This window comes from Somniosus microcephalus, chromosome 3, assembly GCF_052327205.1.
Source record: "Somniosus microcephalus isolate GS21.2 chromosome 3, FLI_Smic_1.0, whole genome shotgun sequence".
Lineage (NCBI taxonomy): Eukaryota > Metazoa > Chordata > Chondrichthyes > Squaliformes > Somniosidae > Somniosus > Somniosus microcephalus.
The window spans coordinates 106,095,902-106,113,398 of NC_140989.1; the positions used below are offsets into that span (position 1 = coordinate 106,095,902).

Consider the following 17,497-nt stretch of genomic DNA (forward strand, 5'->3'; position numbering starts at 1 on the left):
GTTGCTCGATCCCGATATTTTAAGCACCCCCCCTCGGCGACCCTCTCCCAACCGTTTCAAATTTAACAAACACAAATCAGGCCATCGGCGAGGCTTTTTGGCTGTGGTGGTGAAAGTATTAACAAAGAACATCAGATGTTAGGAATGACATTTCTGATCAGAAAGAATCAGACATTTTGCAAGTTCACGTAAATAAATGAGTCTTTGTTTATTATTTTGAGTGAGGTGCACCAATTGACTGGACATTTTTAAAACCAGAATTAGAGTATGTCAATCCTATCATCGCCCGTCTCTGCCCTTGCCTCAGCTCATCTGCTGCTGAAACCCTCATCCATGCCTTTGTTACCTCTAGACTTGACTATTCCAACGCACTCCTGGCTGGCCTCCCACATTCCACCCTACGTAAACTTGAGGTCATCCAAAACTCGGCTGCCTGTGTCCTAACTTGCACCAAGTCCTATTCACCCATCACCCCTATGCTCGCTGACCTACATTGGCTCCCGGTTAAGCAACGCCTCAATTTCAAAATCCTCATCCTTGTTTTCAAATCCCTCGATGGCCTCGCCCCTCCCTATCTCTACAATCTCCTTCAGCCCCACAACCCACCGAGATATCTGCGCTCTTCTAATTCTGCCCTTTTGAGTATCCCTGATTATAATCACTCAACCATTGGTGGTCGTGCCTTCTGTTACCTAGGCCCTAAGTTCTGGAATTCCCTGCCTAAACCTCTCCGTCTCTCTACCTCTCTTTCCTCCCTTAAGAACTCCTTAAAACCTACGTCTTTGACCAAGCTTTTGCTCACCTGCCCTAATTTCTCCTTATGTGGCTCGGTGTCAAATTTTTTGTCTTATAATATTCCTGTGAAACGCCTTGGGACGTTTTACTACATTAAAGGCGCTATATAAATACAAATTGTTGTTGTTGTAAAGAATGAAGCTTGACAAGTTTGATTTAAGTATCTAGCGATTTAAAAAAAAGAAATGAATCAAAATAGATTCTATTTTTAAAAACAAAAAAATATAATCCCTAAGGAGTGAGATTTACGTTCAGGCCTGCGTCACAACGCCCAGTGAAGTAAAGGTTTGTGCGTGGACTGGCTCCTCCCCCAGCTTTGGCCTGCCTGCAATGGCTGAGAGCGGCTGCGGAGAGCCCCGCAGAGCAGTGATCGTGCCCGGCAATGGGGCGGGGGAGGTGGAGAAGAGCAACTGGTACAAGTGGGTGAAGGATAAACTGAAGCAGGTGGGGAGCAGAGATACTCTGTGCGAGATGGGGAGGGCGCCGGCTCCTGGCTGCAGGAGTGAGCGAGGGGCCAGAGCCGTGCGGCCGGCTGCCGCACTCAGAATTGGCCTACTCGCCCCTCTCCTGCTGCACAACCTTGGAAACGCCACGACCTCGCCGCCGCTTCCTCAACTGGTGCTTCTCAAAAACTCGTTCCGTTAGTCATAGGCTGAGACTCTGTAGGGACCTCTTCTGATTTATTCATTCTCTCTCGCTAACCTGGAGTTTCTCACAGCAGTCAAACGTGCCTCTGATGTGACTGGTTGATGCCCCACACATCAGAGTGGTCCACAGTGACCAACAGAGATTTTAGTGTCAGTGCAACTAAAGACGAAGTTTCCCTAATGGTCTATTTGCTTGGCTGGGCCACTCTTAAGAAGCCATCTTGCAGTTACAGAAGAAAGAAAGACTTTGCATTTATATAGCATCTTTCACGGACGTCTCAAAGCACTTTACAGCCAATGAAGTACTTTTGAAGTGTAGCCACTGTTGTAATGTGGGAAACGTGGCAGCCAATTTGCAAGCTCCCACAAACAGCAATGTGATAATCAGTTATGCCCAAGAATTCCAGTGCTTTGGAATCCATCCCTTTTATAGATGCTTTTTTACATTAAAAAACTCACTAAAGGTCTTGTGGCATGCTAGTGGTGTCGGCTCCTGCTGTGCGGGTCTTGTGCAGCAGGTGGTACCCCTAAGGTAAAAACGTGTTTGCAAAGGCCAGCCACTGGGAATATCGTTTCCCTCCTGATCTTCCCAGTGGTTGTCTGACATTAGTGGGTATGTTACATTTTTTAAAATTTGTTTATGGGATGTGGGCGTCACTGGCATGGCCAGCATTTACTGCCCATCCCTAATTGCCCTCGAGAAGGTGGTGGTGAGCCGCCGCCTTGAACCGCTGCAGTCCGTATGGTGAAGGTACTCCCACAGTGTTGTTAGGTAGGGAGTTCCAGGATTTTGACCCAGCGACGATGAAGGATCGGGGTTGGTAGGATGTACTTGCAGCTGTGTCGTTCTCCATATAGTGAATCTCACACCTGAGTGTGACAGAGGAGTCATTGATTAGGGAAGGGAACTAATGTTTAAGGGATAAAGAGACAAAAAGAGCACACCCAGCTAAACACAGGAACTGCCATGCATTGTTCCCTGATAAATCTCATGTGTAATGATAGGTTTCGTGAATCTTGGTAGATGTAGTCATATTGCAGGAGAATATATTATGTCTGTAATATTACAGAAGTTGCAATGAGGGATTTTGATAGAGTAAATAAGGAGAAACTATTTCCACTGGCAGGAGGGTCGGTAACCATCGGACACAGATTTAAGATAATTGGTGAAAACCAGAGGGGAGATGAGAATTTTTTTACGCAGCGAGTTATTATAATCTGGAATGCACGGCCTGAAAGGATGGTAGAATAAAATTCAGTAGTAACTTTTAAAAGGGAATTAGATATATACTTTAAAAGGAAAAATTTTCAGGGCTATGGGGAAAGAGCAGGGTAGTGGGACTAATTGGATAGCTCTTTAAAAGATCTGGCATAGGCACGACGGGTCGAATGGCCTATGATTCTGTGCTTTCAAAGTCCAATTCACTGCTCTTATCAGGACACACTGCTTCCATTAGGGACCCACTGTTACATTGATTATTTGACGGGGCACTGGCACTATCACACTTACTGAGAATATTCTGCCTCAAAAATCACCTATGAAAGTCATGCAAAGTTTTGAAAAACCTTCGTGAGGCACAAAGAAGAAAGTAATTTACATTTCCCCTGCATTAACCTTAGCCTTTAAGGTGATTTAAGCAATGAGTTTTAATAGTTTACAATGTATGCTAACAATTTTTAAGTATATCCTTTTATTCTGTATTTCTGATTCAATATTAATATTATCAATATGCTCTGCACCAATCCAGCACACTTGACTGCTATTCCTTGGTGCACACGAGAGACATTATTGCTTAATCAGACTGTATTCCATATTTCCTTAATTAATTCAAAAAAATATTTTTGCAGCTTCCAGATTTTCAGTGCTTGCTTCAAAACATGCCAGATCCCAGTAAGTGTTTTCTTGAAAGCTGACTTTGCAGTTACTGATAAAACAATTTTTTTTATTGAAAGATATAGTCTGTTTTATTTAATCCGTATCTGTTGTTCAGTTACAGCTAGAAAAACAATATGGCTTCCTTTTATGGACAAAACGCTGCAATGCGATGAACGGACCATAATCATTGGACACAGCTCTGGTGCTGCTGCAGCTATGAGGTATGAGCTTGCGAAAGGACGATAAGTAGGATTTCAGTGCACAAAATGGTGATGCGTTTAGTGCGAGTCATTTTTCACCCACCCACAAGTTGTTGTTTCAACCTTCCATAGGTCAGGGAGCATTACTCCATCTTCCTGTTATTGTTAAAAGCCAGATGGAAGAAATATTGATTTTGTTATACCCAGGCCTTTTATTTTAGAGATGTCTGAGCAATATCAGTTGAATTCAATACATATGTTTACTAGCTGGCGTGCCTGGCGGTGCCGAGGCTTTTTCGAGGGCATGTTGTTGTTGGAAGAGAGAGAGCGAGCGACTGGGGGGGAAGAGAGCGAGCGACTGGGGGGGAAGAGAGCGAGCGACTGGGGGGGAAGAGAGCGAGCGACTGGGGGGGAAGAGCGAGCGACTGGGGGGGAAGAGAGCGAGCGACTGGGGGGGAAGAGAGCGAGCGACTGGGGGGGAAGAGAGCGAGCGACTGGGGGGGAAGAGAGCGAGCGACTGGGGGGGAAGAGAGCGAGCGACTGGGGGGGGAAGAGAGCGAGCGACTGGGGGGGGAAGAGAGCGAGCGACTGGGGGGGAAGAGAGCGAGCGACTGGGGGGGAAGAGAGCGAGCGACTGGGGGGGAAGAGAGCGAGCGACTGGGGGGGAAGAGAGCGAGCGACTGGGGGGGAAGAGAGCGAGCGACTGGGGGGGAAGAGAGCGAGCGACTGGGGGGGGAAGAGAGCGAGCGACTGGGGGGGGAAGAGAGCGAGCGACTGGGGGGGGAAGAGAGCGAGCGACTGGGGGGGAAGAGAGCGAGCGACTGGGGGGGAAGAGAGCGAGCGACTGGGGGGGAAGAGAGCGAGCGACTGGGGGGGAAGAGAGCGAGCGACTGGGGGGGAAGAGAGCGAGCGACTGGGGGGGGAAGAGAGCGAGCGACTGGGGGGGGAAGAGAGCGAGCGACTGGGGGGGGAAGAGAGCGAGCGACTGGGGGGGAAGAGAGCGAGCGACTGGGGGGGAAGAGAGCGAGCGACTGGGGGGGAAGAGAGCGAGCGACTGGGGGGGAAGAGAGCGAGCGACTGGGGGGGAAGAGAGCGAGCGACTGGGGGGGGAAGAGAGAGAGCGACTGGGGGGGAAGAGAGAGAGCGACTGGGGGGGAAGAGAGGGCGGGAAGGGGGGTAGGGGCCGCTCTCGGAGCCCCCGTCCCGCACTCTCGAGAGCCATGCTCTCCAAGCCACAGCCGCCCCGCTGTCCGAGCCCCGCCCGAGCCGAGCGCGGAACACTCACCAAGGCCGAGAGCACTGTCGAGAGCCCCGCCCCCCACCCGCCCGAGCCGAGCGCGGAACACTCACCAAGGCCGAGAGCACTGTCGAGAGTCCCGCCCCCCCCCCCCTCCCCGAGCCGAGCGCGGAACACTCACCAAGGCCGAGAGCACTGTCGAGAGCCCCGCCCCCCCCCCCCTGCCCGAGCCGAGCGCGGAACAGAGACGCCGCGTCTCACCTGCTGCTGCTGCGCGCGCACCCTGACCCTCGTGGCTGACGCCGTTGCCCTGGGTAACGTGACACGGCGGGGGGGTGGTGAAGAGCTTAGCAGCAGCCCAGTTACCTAGCTCGGGCGTGGCTGGGCAAGAAAGGCGCAGGCTTTCAGGCCTAAGAAAAAAACGGGGAAAGGTAGGAAAAAGAATGTTCAGGTTAGAGAAAGTATTTACAAATGAGTGATTTTTTTAAAAACAATTTAATAAATGCAATTTTATTTTGGTGGAAATGTATATTTGAAAAGAAAGACGCAGAAAGCAGGAAAAAGAATGGAAGCAAGATGGCGGCAACTCACCTCGGTTCAGAACAATAAGGCCCGCCCACACACGCACCGATTGGTCGACCGTCAGGTTACCAAAGCGTAGGATTGGTCAATCGTCCCGTCACTCGACCGTAGGAGGGCCCGGCCGCACGCGGCAGCAAGCCGCCATATGATTGGTCGACCTCGAGGTCACTCTGTCGCTAATGAGTGGATAATGAGATGCTAATGAGCGGAATGTTAAGGTTTTTCGGATACCGCGGGCGCGATTTTAGCTCGGCCAAAACGTAAATACGCTTAAAACCGTCTTGGAAGCGTAAGCTTTCTTTGGAGGTAACGCGCGCGTAGGTACGCCCTGTAACTTTCGAGCGCATAGCCCGACAGACGCGCACCTGCAGACAGATAGACAGACAGATAGACAGAAGGACAGACAGAAGGACTGATTTATATATATAGATTAAATAGAGTTGTGATGTTAAAATTCTGAATTCTAAGTTACTGTACATTTGAATGTGGCTGGGACAAGTTTAAGTAGGTCTTGGGTGGCCTGAATAGCTTCTAATCTTAGAGACAAAGTAGTGTCAGCAAGTACAACATGTACCTGATATCGTGGGATATTTGAGTTAAAAATCGGAGAACTATTTGGACCACTTGTGCATTCTAAAAGTATCTCCATTTTTAAATATAACCCAAAAATAGAAAACCCTAGTGGCTTTAAACTGCTGAATTAACAACCTTTCAAGGGAATGTAGTAAGAAACTAGTAATCTAATTTCCCACAAAGCATTGGGAATGTTTACTAATTATGTTATGTATATTTGTTTTAGATATGCTGAAACACACAAGGTATATGGTATTATATTGGTATCTGCATATACGTCTGACCTTGGGGATGCCACTGAAAGAGAAAGTGGTAAGGAATTTCTTCTACAATAGCAAAATACTGCAGTAGCTGGAAATCTGAAATAACAACAGGAAATGCTGGAAGCACTCAGCAGGCCAGGCAGCATCCGTGGAGAGAGAAACCGAGTTAACGTTTCAGGTCTGGGACCCTTCATCAGAACTGGAAAAGGCTGGAGATGTAACAGATTTTAAGCAGGTGCAGAAGGAGGGGAGGAAGTAACTGAAGGAACATTCTGTGCTAGAATAGGAGGCAGGAGAGATTAAATGTTGCAAATGGGGATGACGGAATCATAAACAGCCTGAAAAATGGGGGCAGGGGTTATAGTCTGAAATTGTTGAACTCAATGTTGAGTCCAGAAGGCTGTAAAGTGCCTAATCGAAAGATGAGGTGCTGTTCCTCTGAGCTTATGCTGAGCTTCATTGGAACAGTGTAGGAGGCTGAGGACAGAGAGATGGGAGTGGAGCGGAGAATGGATGCTGCCTGGCCTGCTGAGTGCTTCCATCATTTTCTGTTATTTAAGGAATTTCTTCTGCCTCCTATCTTCCTTCCATTCACTGCTCTTCATAACAGTATAGCTAACCAGTATGACTTTAAACCCTGAAACGGATCTACTCTCTGCCTTTGTTTTATAATTTTGGCACTTGATCTAGACCAGCTTCAAATGTATATGTTTGGAGAATACATAGGAACAGGAGTAGGCCATTCAACTCCTCGAGCCTGCTCCGCCATTTAATTAGATCATGGCTGATCTGTACCTCAACTCCATTTACCTGCCTTTGCTCCCTATCCCTTGATACCCTTGCCTAACAAAAATCTATCAATCTCGGTCTTGAATCTTTCAATTGACCCAGCATCCACAGCCTTTTGGGGGAGAGAGATCTACATGATGTGATACTGATAAATGTTAAAAGGTGCGTTGCTGTCTCGATGTCTCACTGGTTAAGGCAGTGAGGAATTGAGACATACAGACCTGGAAGGTCCCAGGTTAGATCTCCAGTCTGTGCTGAGTTAGCTGAACTCAGTTGGCATTAGGGGCCTACAATTTGACAACCCTATAGGAAGTGTGTAAGTGTGGATGTTGGATAAGAAAAGGATTGTAATTGGTTGTGATGCTTGGTGGTCTAAAGGCCTGTTGAAGCTCACTGTCTAGGCTTATACATGAAAAGCGAAGAAGAAATAATTGGTAAATCTCAACACTGAATCTATATAATGAAAAGTCTTGCATCTTATCTATGTCTGTCATGTCATGCCTTTGATAGCTGCTACACCTGAAATTGCAACAACTCAGGCCATCAAACATCGATTGGGCAAAAATTTGTGATTGGCGATTTAAGAGACAAGTCCTCATCTTAACCAATCAAATGTCTAAATATCTAAACGCGAACGAATCAAAAGCGGTTCAGTTTAGTCGGTAAATACATAGAAACATAGAAGATAGGAGCAGGAGTAGGCCATTCGGCCCCTTGAGCCTGCTCCGCCATTCAATGCGATCATGGCTGATCATCCAAATTCAGTACCCTGTCCCTGCCTTCTCCCCATATCCCTTGATCCCTTTAGCCTTAAGAAATATATCCAACTCCTTCTTGAATATATTTAATGAATTGGCCTCACTGCCTCCTGTGGTAGAGAATTCCACAGGTTCACCACTCTCTGGGTGAAGAAATTCCTCCTCATCTCTGTCCTAAATGGCTTACCCCTCATCCTTAGACTGTGACCCCTGGTTCTGGACTCCCCGACCATCGGGAACATCCTTCCTGCATCTAGTCTGTCCAGTCCTGTTAGAATTTTATAAGTTTCAATGAGATCCCCTCTCATTCTTCTAATCTCCAGTGAGTACAAGCCCAATCGACCCAATCTCTCCTCATACGTCATTCCTGCCATCCCAGGTATCAGCCTGGTGAATCTTCGCTGCACTCCTTCCATGGCAAGAACATCCTTCCTCAGATACGAATAAAGAACAAGCAAGTGAGCAGCAGAAAACCGAGCAATCGAGTTGCTCAATCTTTTTGAAAGCTATCAATGCCAAGCTGGCAAATAGCAGGAAGTGACCAATTAAATTGCTCCCCCAAATCTTTGTGTAGTTGGTTTGAAATGCTGCCGTGAATTTTTCCCCCAGCTGTCAAAGTAACATTTGTTACACAAGAAACAGAATATAATGCTGCTTCTTACCCAGAATTGTATGGTGATGTCAGTCCCAGGAAAATGTTTTCTTGGAGAAGCCTACTCCTGGGCCAGGTGCCTGGAGCTCAAGCACTTTGCTGGAGCTATTGGGTTGGAATTTTTGAAAGTCTTTTTTTCTCTGCAAATGCCTTGGTTCTGCCCTGTTGGCTGCAGTCCATACTAAACACAGCCACCCCCCTCTAAATTATGGCTCCACCCACTGCTAGATTTCCTATGGCTCGATTTCTGCAGTGGCCACCCGACCGACTGAGAGTTGTGCCTAGAAACCAACCCTACTTGGTTGGTCTGTCCTGACCTGACCTGCCTGAAGTCATTCGCAGTATACCAATCGCCCGGCTGCGCTCATTGTACTTGCTTCCTGGGCCTACTTTCCCCATGCCCTGTTGCCCTACCCCCTGCTGTGCTTTGTTTCTATAGAAGTCCCTGGGCTGAAAAGCAATGTTAGAATGTTGTCTGCAGAACACCCCTTCAAATATTACTTGCATGGTTATATACTGTAGGCCATGGTTTTGTGCACGAGTGTATCTGTGTGTGGCAGTGAGTGAGTAGGGAGAGAACCAAAAGGATGGTATTTGCCCTGAGATTAAGGGAGGCTTCCAGCTTCCTTGTATATTCTTTGGAATTCCAGTGTGGCATCCTTTTATTTTATTCATTCCTGGGATGTGGGCGTTGCTGGCAAGGCCAGCATTTATTGACCATCCCTAGTTGCTCTTGAGAAAGTGGTGGTGAGCCACCGCCTTGAGACGCTGCAGTCCGTGTGGTGAAGATACTCCCACAGTGCCGTTAGGAAGGAAGTTCCAGGATTTTGACCCAGCGACGATGAAGGAACGGCAATATATTTCCAAGTCAAGATGGTGTATAACTTGGAGGGAACTTGCAGGTGATGGTGTTCCCATGCGCCTGCTGCCCTTGTCCTTTTAGGTGGTAGAGGCCGCGGGTTTGGGAGTTGCTGCCGAAGAAGCCTTGGCGAGTTGCTGCAGTGCATCTTGTAGATGGTACACACTGCAGCCACGGTACGCCGGTGGTGGAGGGAGTGAATGTTTAAGGTGGTGAATGGGGTGCCAATCAAGCGGGCTGCTTTGTCCTGGATGGTGTCGAGCTTCTTGAGTGTTGTTGGAGCTGCACTCATCCAGGCAAGTGGAGAGTATTCCATCACAGTCCTGACTTGTGCCTTGTAGATGGTGGAAAGGCTTTGGGGAATCAGGAGGTGAGACACTCGCCGCAGAATACCCAGCCCCTGACCTGCTCTTGTTGCCACAGTATTTATGTGGCTGGTCCAGTTAAGTTTCTGGTCAATGGTGACCCCAGGATGTTGATGGTAGGGGATTCAACGATGGTAATGCTGTTGAGTGTCAAGGGGCGGTGGTTAGACTCTCGCGTGATGGAGATAGTCATTGCCTGCCACTTGTGTGGTGCAAATGTTACTTGCCACTTATCAGCCCAAGCCTGAATGTCGTCTAGGTCTTGCTGCATGCAGTCATGGACTGCTTCATTATCTGAGGAGTTACGAATGGAACTGAACACTGCAATCATCAGCGAACATTCCCACTTCTGACCTTATGATGGAGGGAAGCAGCTGAAGATGGACACTGCCCTGAGGAACTCCTGTAGTGATGTACTGGGGCTGAGATGATTGACCTCCAACAACCACAACTATCTTCCTTTGTGCTAGGTATGACTCCAGCCAGTGGAGAGTTTTCCCCCTGATTCCCATTGACTTCATTTTTCATAGGGCTCCTTGATACCACATTCGGTCAAATGCTGCCTTGATGTCAAAGGCAGTCATTCTCACCTCACCTCTGGAATTTAGTTCTTTTGTCCATGTTTGGACCAAGGCTGTAATGGAATCATAGAATGGTTACAGCACCGAAAGAGGCCATTCGGCCCATCGAGCCTGTGCCGGCTCTCTGCAAGAGCACTTAAGCTAGTCCCACTCCCCTGCACTTTCCCTGTAGCCCTGCAATTTTTTTTCTTTTAGGTACTTATCCAATTCCCTTTTGAAAGCCACGATTGAGTCTGCCTCCACCACCCTTTCAGGCAGTGCATTCCAGATCCTAACCACTCGCTGCGTAAAACATTTTTTCCTCATGTTGCCTTTGGTTCTTTTTGCCTTGAATCTGTGTCCTCTGGTTCTCGGCCCTTCCGCCAATGGAAACAGTTTCTCTCTATCTATTCTGTCTAGACCCCTCATGATTTTGAATACTGTACCTCTACCAAATCTCCTCTCGACCTTCTCTGCTCTAAGGAGAACAATTCCAGATTCTCCAGTCGATCCACGTAACTGAAGTCCCTCATCCCTCGAACCATTCTCGTAAATCTTTTCTGCACCCTCGCTAAGGCTTTCACATCCTTCCTAAAGTGCGGTGCCCAGAATTGGACACAATACCCCAGTTGAGGCCGAACCAGTGTTTTATAAAGGTTCAGCATTCTATGCCTCTATTTATGAAGCTCAGTATCCCATATGCTTTTTTAACCATTTCCTCAACCTGCCCTGCCACCTTCAACAATTTGTGCACATATACCCCCAGGTCTCTCTGTTCATGCACCCCCTTTAGGATTGTACCCTTTAGTTTATATTGCCTCTCCTCATTCTTTTACCAAAATGTATCACTTTGCACTTTTCTGTGTTAAATTTCATCTGCCACGTGTCCGCCCATTTCACCAGCCTGTCTATATCTTCTTGAAGTCTATCACTATCCTTCTCACTGTTCACTGTACTTCCAAGTATTGTGCCATCTGCAAATTTTGAAATAGTGCCCTGTACACCCAAGTCCAAGTCATTAATATATGTCAAGAAAAGCAGTGGTCCTAGTACTGACCCCTAGGGAACACCACTGTATATCTTCCTCCAGTCTGAAAAACAACCGTTCACCACTACTCTGTTTCCTGTCACTTAGCTTCCACTGTCCCTTTTATTCCATGGGCTTCAACTTTTCTGGCAAGCCTATTATGTGGCACTTTATCAAACGCCTTTTTGGATGTCGATATACACCTCATCAACCCTTTCTGTTACCTCATCAAAAAACTCGATCAACACGATTTGCCTTTAACAAATCTGTGCTGGCTTTCCTTAATTAATCCACACTTGTCCAAGTGACTGTTAATTTTGTCCCAGATTATCGTTTCTAAAAGCTTCCCCACTACCGAGGTTAAACTGACTGGTCTGTAGTTGCTGGGTTTATCCTAGCACCTTTTTTGAGCAAGGATGTAACATTTGCAATTCTCCAGTCCTCTGGCACCACCCCCGTATCTAAGGAGGATTGGAAGATTATGGCCAGTACCTCTGCGATTTCCTCCTTAACCTCCCTCAGCATCCTAGGATGCATCCCATCTGGTCCTGGTGACTTATCAACTTTAAGTGCAGCCAGCCTTTCTAGTACCTCCTCTTTATCAATTTTTATCTCATCCAGTATCTCCACTACCTCCTCTTTCACTATGACTTTGGCAGCATCTTCTTCCTTGTTGAAGACAGATGCAAAGTACTCATTTGGTACCTCAGCCATGCCCTCTGCCTCCATGCGTAGGTCTCCTTTTTGGTCCCTAATCGGCCCCACCCCTCCTCTTACTACCCGTTTATTATTTATATGCCTATAGAAGACTTTGGGATTCCCTTTTATGTTAACTGACAATCTATTCTCATACTCTCTCTTTGTCCCTCTTATTTTCTTTTTCACTTCCCCTCTTAATTTTCTATATTTAGCCTGATTCTCAGATGTATTCTCTACCTGACATCTGTCATACGCGCTCTTTTTCTGCTTCACCTTATTCTCTATCTTGTTCGTCATCCAGGGAGCTCTGGCTTTAGTTGCCTACCTTTCCCCCTCATGGGAATGTACCTGAACCATCTCCTCTTTAAAGGCAGCCCATTGTTCGATTACAGTTTTGCCTGCCAATCTTTGATTCCAATTTACCCGGGCCAGATCCATTCTCAAGCCACAGAAATTTCCCTTCCTCCAATTAAGTATTTTTACTCTAGATTGCTCCCTGTCCTTTTCCATAGTTAATCTAAACCTTATGATACTATGATCACTGTTCCCTAAATGTTCCCCTACTGACATTTGCTCCACTTGACCCACCTCATTCCCCAGTACCAGATCCAGCAAAGCCTCCTTCCTTGAGGTCTTGAGCCGAGTGGTGAGCATCAGTGAGCAGGTTATTGGTGAGTAAGTGGCGCTTGATAGCACTGTCGATAACACCTTCTATCACTTTGCTGATGATTGAGAGTAGACTGATGGGGCGGTAATTGGATTTGTCCTGTTTTTTTTGTGGCCAGGACATACCTGGGCAGTTTTCCATATTGGGTAGATGCCAGTGTTGTAGCTACACTAGAACAGCTTGGCTAGAGGCGCGGCTAGTTCTGGTTTTATTCTTGTATTGTTTGGCTTGCTAGGCCATTTCAGAGGTTACTCTGGGTCTGGAGTCACATACCAGCTGAGGGCGGCAGATTTCCTTGCTTAAAGGACATTAGTGAACCAGATGGGTTTTTATGACAATTTCATAGTTTCATGGTCACCATTACTGATACTAGCTTTTTATTCCAGATTTATTTAATTAAATTTAAATTCCGTGATTTGAACTCGCGTCTCTGGATCATTAGTCCAGACCTCTGGAATACTAGTCCAGTAACATATCCACTACCGTTCCCTTAATCCTCAAACATACTAAATGACAGAAAGTTCCAGGGACCTGGAAGATTGGATAGGCTGGGTTTGTTTTCTTTGGAACAGAGGAGGCTGAGGGGAGGTGTATAAAATGATGAAGGGCCTAGATAGAGTGGATAGGAAGGACCTATTTCCCTTAGCAGAGGGGTCAACAACCAGGGGACACAGATTTAAAGTAATTGGTAGGAAGGTTAGAGGAGATTTGAGGGAAAATTTCTTCACCCAGAGGGTGGTGGGGGTCTGCAACTCGCTGCCTGAAAGGGTGGTAGAGGCAGAAAGCCTCATCACATTTAAAAAGTGCTTGGATGTATACTTGAGTGCCATAACCTACAGGGGCTACGGACCAAGAGCTGGAAAGTGGGATTAGGCTGGATAACTCTTTGTCGGCCGGAGCAGACACGATGGGCCGAAATGGCCTCCTGTGCAATAAATTTCTATGATTCTATTCTATGACCTTGTCCTGTGCAGGTTTGCTCCCTCCTGTTGTGTGCTGCAGAGTAGCAGTTTTCCAATATTGGAAGTTTGAAGAGCACTGAGAGTGACACCCAAGTGTTGATTCCAGAGTGGGAGAGTACATGAACATGGATCATGCTGCTGGATTTTGTTGGAAGCTTTTAGGGGGTCACCTTTACAAATGTTAGTGTGACATTTGTTCAGTCTGAAGTTGAAGTTAGAAAGTGTGCCCTGCTGTACTGTGGAATTGCATGTGGAGCTTCGAAAGAGCTGTAAGCTTGAGCGAGTATTTTGCATGTGGTCTCTGTCAAGATGTGACAGATTGAGAGGAAACTCTTTGTGACATAGATACTTGCCAATGTACTTTGCGAATGAAAATTTTGGATAGTCTTACTGTGACAAATTGTTTTGAGGTTGCCAGGTCCTCTGAATGTGACCCTTTGTGCTACCTTCTCCAAATGGCTGGCCTGTGAAGAGGCTGCACTTCAGTGCTGAACTGGGCAACCTTCTGGCCCACCTTGAAGGACCAGCTGCATTATTGAAAGATGGGACTCTTTGTGGGTCCTGCAACTTCCAACAAAATTAACTTCCTTTTTAATGGCAACTGCAACCTCCTGAAGAAGCTGCACCTGTGCCAGCTTCCTTTGGCACGCCTTTTTAGCATCTTACTGGTGGTAGTCCCAATCCAGGCCAAGAACTTCGCTGGATAAATAATAAAGCCAATACTACCTAAAAGAAAACAATGTTAATGCTGCGGAATAGGTTTTTAATGGGGATACAGCAACAGAAATTACATCCTAGCAAGTTGAAAAATACAGAAGAAAGTATAGAGTACTATACCCTTGAGAAACTGTGCTTTTGGTGCGGTATCCTCGACCCCAGACTGACAGAAATTTGATGGCCTCACGACCCCCAGTTTGAAAAACTGTCTTTCATTCTGCCAGCGCAATTTACACTTCATCTAGAGCCATCCTTTGTTTCTTAACCTGTCCCATTACCATCTCCTTTTGCCTTGAATATCTCTTATTGTCTCTTAATCTGTACCACTTAGAATCCTGAAATCCTCAACAAGGTCATCCTAAGCCTTTTTTGCAGTGTAAGCATTTCCAGCTGCGATAGTCTCACCTCATGGCCCAGGTGCCTAACGCTTCTCGAAAGCCAGGATGTCACCAGTGTAGTATGATGACCAGACCCGAATACCGTGCTCCTGGCTGAGCCAGTGCTGCATACAGGTGTCAGTCATGGCTCAATGGTAGCACTCTTGTCTGAGTCAGAAGGTTGTGGGTTCAAGTCCCACTCCAGAGACTTGAGCACAAAATCTAGGCTGACACTCCAGTGCAGTACTGAGGGAGTGCTGCACTGTCGGAGGTGCTGTTTTTCGGATGAGATTAAATTGTGGTCTTGTTTGCCCTCTCGGGTGGATGTAAAAGATCCCAGGGCACTATTTTGAAGAAGAGCAAGGGGGTTCTCCCTGGTGTCCTGGCCAATATTTATCCCTCAACCAGCATCACTAAAACAGATTATCTGGTCATTATCACATTGCTGTTTGTGGGACCTTGCTGTGCGCAAATTGGCTGCTGCGTTTTCTACATTACAACAGTGACTACACTTCAAAAAGTCTGTAAAGTGCTTTGGGACACCCTGAGGTTGTGAATGGCGCTATAAAATGCAAGTCTTTTTACAAACTTACGGTTGCCCCCTGAGACTTAAGAGGGTCAGTTTTTCTGGGGCTGGCATGCAAATAGCACCTGAGAAATGGGCACTATGCATTATTACAGAAAAGCATCTGACTTTCATTTGCTTGTCGTTTACTTCGTTGTGCCCTGTTCAGATGGTCAGGTGCAGCCACTGAAAAGTTATACAGTAAGTTCATAAGTAAGTAAGTACTTGGGCACAGAACAGAGGCAAAGGTTGAGCATCTAAAATTAACAAGTTCCCATCAATGAATAGATCAAAAAAGCATTTTTACTCTTTAATTATAAAATGCATCAAACAATTAAAACATTTATAGCACAGCTAATCTGCTTTTCACCAAAATACATGGGACTTTAATCTAATAATTAACACAAGTATTGACATGTATAGAAGTCAGAATTTGGATTTGGTTTGACGTAAAACTGTCCCTGTTTTTTCTCAAAGGATACTTCAACAATCCGTGGCAATGGGAGAAGATCAAAGGCAATTGTGCCCATATCGTTCAGTTTGGTTCAACTGATGACCCTTTCCTCCCATGGACTGAACAACAGGAAGTAGCAGATGGTCTCCAGGCAGAATTGCACAAATTCACAGACCGAGGGCACTTTCAGAACGAAAAATTTCCTGAATTAATAGAAGTTGTTTGCAAGATGAGGAAAGCACCCTTATAATTGGAAACCTTTTCATTCACGGGTTAATTACAGATTCTTATAACTTTTTCCAAAACCTTGTTCTTAAACTGAAATGTTAAATTTAGAATTATGAGGAGGCTGGTAGTTTTTCTACGTATAGGACATAAAGTGAATTTTAGAATGGCCAACTTACACTGCTGATTATGACTGGAATAGTTAAACAGATTCATTGTATCTTCTGCAGTTTGACAGTATTAAGTGATTGTCATTGTGTCACGTCAGAACAAATAAACAAACTTTAACTTGTGTCCTCCCGAACAGTATATCCAATATACTCCATGTTATAAACTTGTTTCACTGACAAACTAGTTTAAATTTAGTTTTCCTACCTGAGCATTAACATTATCGCTGGGCAGTTTTATTAATTCAGAAAAAAGGAATATATACGTTTTGTGAACTTACTGCAGTTTTGTCACGATTCAGGAGGATACATTGGTGCATTGACGTTGTGTGTACAGTTGTACCTATCTAAGAGCCATCTGCTGTTGTGTTGGGGGGTAGATTCAAGCTAATTTTAGCAATTGTCCCTGGGGTATACCAAGGGTCGTGTCTGCGTTAAGAGTGGTCTTGCAAGGTTAGATCATTGCACTTTGCAGGGGTGTAGGAGGATTTGTTAACTTGTGGACCTATTCTGTTTTCCTTAGGGGATGATTTATTTTAAGTATATGTCTAGGAAAGCGCTCCAGACAGCCTGGTATCACCCAAGATGCAGGTGGACTCTGTATGTTACCTGCATTAATTGGCATATGCCTCATGCATTTGTTGCGGGTAGAGTTGCACTATGCTAGGATGCGGAATACATCTTTTTGTGACGAGCAGTCATTGTTGTGCTAGCCTGTGTGTTAGTGGCTGGAAAGGGGGCAGAGTCTCTTTGTCTCAGTTTGATTTATTTAGTAGTGCTCTTGCCTCTGACACAGAAGGTTATGGATTCACGGCCCACTCTATGATTGAATGCATAATCTAACCTGATACTTCAGGAACAATTTTTAACCCTGCCCACCTGCAGAAACTGGGTGAGTGGGAAAATTAAAATCACCCGCGGGACTTTCCTGCTCGTGTCCTGCTACTTCTGAGCAAGGAAGGAAAAAACCCGATGGAAACCAGCAGGGTACGTCTTTACACATGCAAATCAGCTCTGATGACATCATCATGACTCGACTGCTATTTTAACCAGAGGCCTGCGTGGGGATGCCGTTATAGGCTTTCCTGATAGGCAAAAGCAGGAAGAGGCCCAGAAAGGTAAGTTGTTTTACTTATCTGACTCCTAGTTGGGTCTGGAGCAGCAGGAACCTGCCTCCCCTGCCCCTGCCTCCCCCGTCCCCCAAACAAATCCTCTTCCCATGACTTAGCGGAGGGCCAAGCACCGTTCCATCTGTCTGCTTGGTTTCTGGCGGGAAACGGAGGCAAATTTCTTGGGCCTCATGCTGTTGGGATTGGGGTGGTTTGTCATCACCATGACCTCTGTCCACCTGATTCCTATCCCAAGAATAAATCGGGGCTTTCAGCGCGGTGCTGAGGGACTGCTGCATTATCAGATGTGCTGTCTTTCAGATGAGATGTTAAACTGAGGCTCTTTTCTGCCTGGTCAGGTGTATGTAAGAT

The 17,497-nt window shown here is 46.3% G+C and overlaps 1 protein-coding gene across 1 annotated transcript; it reads left to right on the forward strand.

The window, feature by feature from the left end:
• Positions 1-1,087: 1,087 nt before the first annotated feature.
• Positions 1,088-16,143, forward strand: rbbp9 (retinoblastoma binding protein 9). The gene is made up of 5 exons (XM_085981465.1): positions 1,088-1,239; positions 3,291-3,333; positions 3,434-3,539; positions 6,137-6,222; positions 15,648-16,143. The coding sequence occupies exons 1-5, from the start codon at positions 1,126-1,128 to the stop codon at positions 15,872-15,874; spliced, it is 576 nt and encodes a 191-aa protein (XP_085837591.1). The 5' UTR covers positions 1,088-1,125; the 3' UTR covers positions 15,875-16,143.
• Positions 16,144-17,497: the final 1,354 nt, after the last annotated feature.

What these genes read in the sequence shown, in the direction of transcription:
- rbbp9 (XM_085981465.1), top strand. Translation starts at nt 1,126, where the DNA reads ATGGCTGAGAGCGGCTGCGGAGAGCCCCGCAGAGCAGTGATCGTGCCC. An exon ending in TGAAGGATAAACTGAAGCAG is followed by an intron (nt 1,240 to 3,290) that starts GTGGGGAGCAGA and finishes ATATTTTTGCAG; the next exon opens with CTTCCAGATTTTCAGTGCTT. An exon ending in TGCCACTGAAAGAGAAAGTG is followed by an intron (nt 6,223 to 15,647) that starts GTAAGGAATTTC and finishes TTTTTCTCAAAG; the next exon opens with GATACTTCAACAATCCGTGG.